The sequence below is a fragment of the Nannobrachium achirus genome (assembly GCF_963921795.1).
Source record: "Nannobrachium achirus genome assembly, chromosome: 18".
Classification (NCBI taxonomy): Eukaryota; Metazoa; Chordata; class Actinopteri; order Myctophiformes; family Myctophidae; genus Nannobrachium; species Nannobrachium achirus.
The window spans coordinates 37,744,148-37,750,783 of NC_137825.1; the positions used below are offsets into that span (position 1 = coordinate 37,744,148).

Sequence of the window (6,636 nt, forward strand, 5' to 3'; positions counted from 1 at the left end):
TTGACTGTGCTGGAGTTCACTGTGGATATCTGGAGCATTACAGCATAAACCCCGACCTGTGTGTAGCGATCGATTGCTACTGCCTGAACTCTGGCGTAAAGATGGATGCCTGCCGAATTAGGTAAATAAACACAATTACTAATCTGCAGAAACGCGACCTTTAACGTTTTTCGTAGATTGTTGTCGGATGTAGTGATATAAGCGTCATTTGATGCAGGGAGATAGTTGTGCGAACAGCCGCAGTGCAGCAGTGTTGTTGGGCTGGCTTGTGTTGGACAAGCTTGAGTCACAAACAACCAATTTCACTGATCTGCTACAATGTAACCGATCTACAACGTTTACATTGTAGATCAGTTACATTGTAGCAGATAAGTGAAGTCATTGTCGATTGCTGTTTGCTTGCAGGGTTCCACGCAAATGGGGGGGAAAGAATGTTGCCATTTTAACGTGTCTGTCCCTATATTCTTGGCGTATTCATTTCATGTATCCTGTCCATCAATGGCCATGCTCTTTGTTTTGTTTAGCAAGAGATTTTAGCTAAGCTACTTTTATCATCAGACATTATTAGCTGGAATCATCGCCGAGTTGATACTGTTTAATGTGCGATCTTGGCGCTGGTGTGTTTCGTTAGAAATGATGGAGTTGTGTGACAGCGATCCAACTTCCCATTCTTTGTGTTATTAGATGGTTATAGACGTGGAAAGTCTGGAATCCACTCCCTCGCAGTATTCAACGTGCAGTTGTAAGTATACATCACGTCTCATAGACCACACACACAATGAAGCACCTACACACTAAAATCCCCAGTTTTATGGCAGTGTAGGTTACACTATGCAATTTGGTTCCATTTTTGTACACTCTCAGAGTTACAAATAGGTAAGTGTCCATTTGTACTCTCACAGCTAAATGAATGGGTGTACACACTGATCATTTTGTTTACACTACAATGATGCTAACTATCTGCTATTCTCTTGCTTCAGCCCTGTCTTGGCCAATGCTTGCTGCGCTACAGTATGACCACAGCAGTGTTGGCTGATCTTGTAGTTCTGGCAAATGAAAATGGAGGAGGTTTCAATGTCCAGCCTGGACAACAGCAAATTGGAGGTACAGTAGTTAGACTATAGGCCTAGGGCCTAGTTAGATAGTTCCCATGGCACAGCTACAGCACATGATGTGTGCAGTCAGAGCTCCTGCATACTAAGTGAATGAGTGTCAAGTTGTTCAACGGTGTAACAACAAACACAAAATGTTTTCTGGCTGACTGTAATGGCATTGCTGCTAAATGTTTCAGCTCAGTGTTGGTGTCGTCGGTATAACTTCACAATGTTTCCTCCCCTGTAGGGATGGGACGATAATCGCTATTATAGTTTACCGTGATAAAAAAAGACTCACGATAATCGTATTGTAGAGATTTAATTTATCGTGAAATCGTCCTCCGTCATGCACTGGGATCAATTCACCTTTTATTTGCCGAGCTGCATATCCGGTACCACTTAACCCTCTACTATAATTGGTAAAGGGGACCTGTAAATAACCTACTTGATATAGTCTATTTTTTTCACTCTCTACCAAATCTCTTTGACAAAAAATAGCCGATCTACAAGCTCACAACGCGTTGCAACGCGACACGTTGTGAACTATAGATCTGCTTTCATTTGCTAAATGTTCCGCCCCCAGGATAATGGATGGATATTTAGATTATCGCGATAATATCGTAAATCGCAATTTCTTTGGTCAAAATAATCGTGATCTGACATTTTCAAATCGTCCCATCTCCCTCCCTACTCCCCTGCCTCTTGGCTGCCTGTCTGCCTGCCAGGGCCTAGCTCAGGACATCCTGTCTGACTTGGTGGAGGATGCGTGCCTGGGCCTGTGCTTTGAGGTCCACAGGGCCGTCAAACAGGGCTACTTCTTCCTGGATGACACGGACCAAGAGAGCATGAGGGACTTTGGTAAGTGCAAGGACATTGTGTGTCCCTGGCTGCTAATCTAAAGGGCGAATTCTATCACTTCCGGCCACACTTGTAGGCCTGTATTTCAAGTTCAGAGGTGTGTGGGTGGAACATATTTCCGTGCAAGCTTCCACAAATTGCAGTCTAAAGGATAATCATAAGAAATAGGAAAATGTCAAATAACATAACAATATTCAAGAGATGTATAGCCTACTTAAAACAAATTAATGGAAACAAGGCAGTCACTCTCTGGTGCAAGTACTAGCGACATCACTTAGCAATAGCATTATACATAGATAGACCTTTATTGATCCCATGGGGGAAATTCAGTTACCAGCGGCTGTTACAGTAGCAAAGAAACAAAAGACAGGTGCAGAGCAAGGAGATAACAGCTGCACAAGAAAGAATACTAATAATCATAGATTTGACAAGAAAATAAAGGTCAGCACAGCAGGTAGCAGACCACTGGTGCTAGGTGCGAGTACCAGACACCATTTTGTACTGCAGAAACAAAACAACAACAGTAAAGAAATGTGTATTAAATATTCAAGTACAGTGAAAGGTAACACGAGTCGACAATGTTGTTCACACGTGTGATTGATTGTGTGATTCAAAGTTGAAATTGGAATAACAGTTGTATACCATTGTAATAGACACACCATTATGTCATTTATGGTGTGTGTGTGTGTGTGTGTGTGTGTGTGTGTGTGTGTGTGTGTGTGTGTGTGTGTGTGTGTGTGTGTGTGTGTGTGTGTGTGTGTGTGTGTGTGTGTGTGTATTTATGGACAGATAGTTTGATGTGGCTACAGGGTTGAGAGGGGGTTAATAACTGAATACTTTACACCCTTTTCAAACCTCCAGAAATAGTGGACCAGCCAGGGGTGGACGTGTTCGGCCAGGTGTATAACCAGTGGAAGAACAAGGAGTGCGTTTGTCCCAACTGCAGCCGCAGCATCGCTGCCTCGCGCTTCGCTCCTCACCTGGAGAAATGCTTGGGCATGGGACGCAACAGTAGCCGCATTGCCAACCGCAGGTACATCAGCAGACTTATTTATACACATAAAGATAATCTTTGGAAACTGCCAATTTTGGGCAGCATGCGTATGTCCAAACCATGGGAGGGAGCTGCGTTCTAATGGATTCAATGCAGTTATTATTTATTCACAAGCTCTTTTAAACAATTGGTTAAATGTTTATGAAACCCACAGACAGGCTTATCCACTTTCACTGTAAGTGTACGCGTTAAAATGCATCGCATTATGACCTTGTAGATCGGTTATTTTAGCTACTTTGGTGTGACACACTTGTACGACGAAGTAGGGCATTAATTTACGATAAAAACATTGACATTATGGAGATACAAGGATATGCGACTATGGCACTGTCTGTGTTGCAGAGGTATACTGCCTCTCATGAATTTATCTTTTATTTGTTGTTGCGGCTGTGGCCGTGTTTGACTTCACGAAGGCGATTGATAGTCAAAGCACACAGAGGGAAATTAGCTGACACTGCTGCAGTTGTACTTGCCCGCTATAGAGCCATTCATCATTTATATATAATAATTCAGATATTGATGTTCAAAATCAGGGCATGGCAGTTGTAGACAAAAACGATTCAAATCACAATAATGCCTTATGATCATGTTATAGCTACATTCTTATTGATTATTGCTGAGTCATCACCTCCCCTCTCTCCCTCTTGCCCTCTGCAGAATAGTCACTGGTAATAATACCAACAATAAATCGGAGAGTGACCAAGAGGATAACGATGACGTTAATGACAATGATTGGTCTTATGGTGCAGAAAAGAAAGGTAATGTGCTACACCACGACTATTTCTTTTTTCTTTCATGATGTGTATATCATCCGTATCTCTGTTGTCAAAATCTAAAAGTTATGGTGTTTTTCTTTTACAGCCAAGAAAAGGAAATCTGACAAGGTACTGTCATGTTCACCAAAAAAGCCTGTTGGCACAGTGTGTCCTTTGATCTGGGGAATGTTGCATTGCCTTTCGATGACAGCTTTATCTGCTTGCCCCACTTTACTGCCGAATGAAAGCCTTTGCCCTGTCATGTATCCAGCATCACATCAAAGCCGGAGTGTGAAAGAATAATGCCATTCTTTCTGCAGACAACCAAGACATTTTGTGCCTTGAGTGGGCTTAACAGAGTTCTGTTAGGGTTATAATAGAAAATGCTTTATTTCAATACCACCATCATGAATCTAACTGTATTAAATACATGACAATGTTGTTGATTATTCCCCAAGATGTTTGAGCATTGCTTTGATTAGTATTTGAACTGTTTGCTTCTCTTTCTACCACAGAATCCAAACTCACCTAGAAGATCCAAATCATTTAAGCATAAGAGTGGTAAGTTAAATAATTCATATTTAACATTAATTTATAAATGTAGTTTGTACTCTGTAGTTTGTATTGATATTGTAATTTAAAAAGATTTTCCTTATAGTCTGATATAGCCATGATGACATGTTTGAATTGTGACAGTTTTGTGTAGCAAGACATCAGTGGTATTTATCTGTGGTATTTATATTTAGATCACAGTGACATTTCCTAATACCTTTTTTAATGTGTTGTTTTTGCTTTATTTATGTCTTCTTCTTTTTTCCTCCAATGCATTATGATCCACCCATTTGATACTCTGTTCAAGTTTAAACAAACCTCAGTTTAAAGGAACAATATTATACTATTGATGCACCTTTGCAGTTAATTGTCGATGGTTTTCATAGAAATAGAAATATCAATAGGCCTATTTACAATACATGTTGAATTATTATTTAGTTGGCCTGGGTTTGATTTCATTGGGGCTTACTGCAAATCACCTCCACTTCATTCCCGTCACATTATTATCACACTATTTTGCTGTTGTGGCTATTCTTCTTCTTTGTTGTGTCTTAAACCCAATTTATATTCTGCTGTATAATTAGAGTGTCTGAAAATAACAGATTTACAAACCAACAAGCAACGGTTTTTGAAGAGTTGTTTGCTTGAAAAATACTCTATTTGGCAAGCAACTCTGTCATGTGATGGGAGTATAAATTGATATAGTTGATAGACACTGAATGTACTCAGTCAGAAGTCATAATAAGTCTTAATGTACCCCCCCCCCCCCTCCCCCCAGGCATGATGGGCCCCAGACGGCGTATGGAAAACCAGGAGAGCCCACGTATGTTGATGAAAGATGAAGCGTTCCCCCAGTAACACACTCTCCCACAAACGCACAAAACTGTCACATGTGTATGTTCTCACACACACACACACACACACACACACACACACACACACACACACACACACACACACAGAAAGGGGAAGACCAATAACACTTCACCCTTGATTCTTTTTTCGTTGTTAAATGAATGGACATTGATGTTTTAGGTGACATCTACGGTGTTTGCGGTTCTGCAGAAGCAGACCGGACCTTCCACAGTATACTTGACGCATTTTGTTGTTTTTCACAAACTAATTGTACCAACACTCATAGTTTTTTTTTCTCTTTCCAGTTAATTTTGTTATGTATATTATTTGCTGGAGTCCAAAATAAAAGAATAGCACCATAGAGCTTTTCACTGCACAGAGACTGATGTAGGTGGAAGACATCCGGTGGCCAGACGGTTGCAGCTGAGGAAAGAGCTAATCATGTTAAGTCAAGTGTTCACATAGAGGAGTAATTAGGAATTATGTAAACTTTAATTTTCTCACAATTTCAGGCCTCTTTTTAATGACAAAAAATTATGATAAGTCGTCACATTACCTTCCAGACAATCATGAGTAATGGTTGGTCTTTTATTTTCTCATTCATCCAGTCAATATCCTGACTCTCCAGCCAATTAATTAATACAGTGTACATGAGAAGGGACTCTGTCAGTTGTTGTTCACCTGTGGAAACACTTTTTTTTTTAAACGCTCAGCAAACAAACCCACCTTACTGTACAAGCAGGTATTTGCTAAGAAAAGCGGGTTTCTATAGTTTCATTTTTCAGTGGATCGCTGGGCTTGTTTTCTAGCATTCAAAAATGTCTTTGTATCTTGTGTTTACATTGTAAAGGGTTACATGTATCCTCGGTGTGATGTGATAGTGTAAATATTCGAATAGTTGAATTGCTGCTATCCTGGCTCAGTTTTGTTCATCTGTCTAGCATAATAAATGATTTGTTACCTGTGCTGTGGTGTTATTAATTCAACTCAATTCAGTTTGTGCATAGACCGTGAGTGTGGATTTCTGTAAAGTAAAGCAGTGAGAACAATGAGCCTCAGTACCTCATCCTCAAGCAAAGTGACCTGCAAGCATGGACTACTGACAGTCGGAAGCAGTTTGCCACAAGGGGGGGCTATTGGATTAGGGTCAGATATACATATCATTCATACAGGCCTTTAATAATGATAGTGATGATCATAATAATAGCAGTCTACATGACTCGTTTTTTTTTTCGGGTCTTTTCCTTTTTTACGGTTGTAGCCTATACAGATACACTATACACCTACGTAGACCACCACCAACCGGCGCCCAGCGGCCACAGTGAAAACCAACAGTAGGAACAAACACAACAACCACACTACACAGAACAGTATCAGCAATGAATCCCCCCCCCCCCCCCCCTTTTTTTTTTGTCAATGAACATATAGTTTGAAAATAATAATAGGATAATTATTTATTGGGAGAAAC

General features: G+C 40.4%; 1 protein-coding gene across 1 annotated transcript; it reads left to right on the top strand.

Moving 5' to 3' along the window:
• The first annotated feature begins 31 nt into the window (after nucleotides 1-31).
• On the top strand, nucleotides 32-6,100 carry atxn7l3b (ataxin 7 like 3b). The gene is made up of 9 exons (XM_080747796.1): nucleotides 32-121; nucleotides 685-742; nucleotides 981-1,104; nucleotides 1,820-1,952; nucleotides 2,814-2,985; nucleotides 3,664-3,764; nucleotides 3,868-3,890; nucleotides 4,277-4,322; nucleotides 5,092-6,100. Exons 3-9 carry the CDS (start codon nucleotides 1,054-1,056, stop codon nucleotides 5,169-5,171), a joined length of 606 nt encoding a protein of 201 aa, XP_080603922.1. The 5' UTR covers nucleotides 32-121; nucleotides 685-742; nucleotides 981-1,053; the 3' UTR covers nucleotides 5,172-6,100.
• The last annotated feature ends 536 nt before the right edge of the window (nucleotides 6,101-6,636 follow it).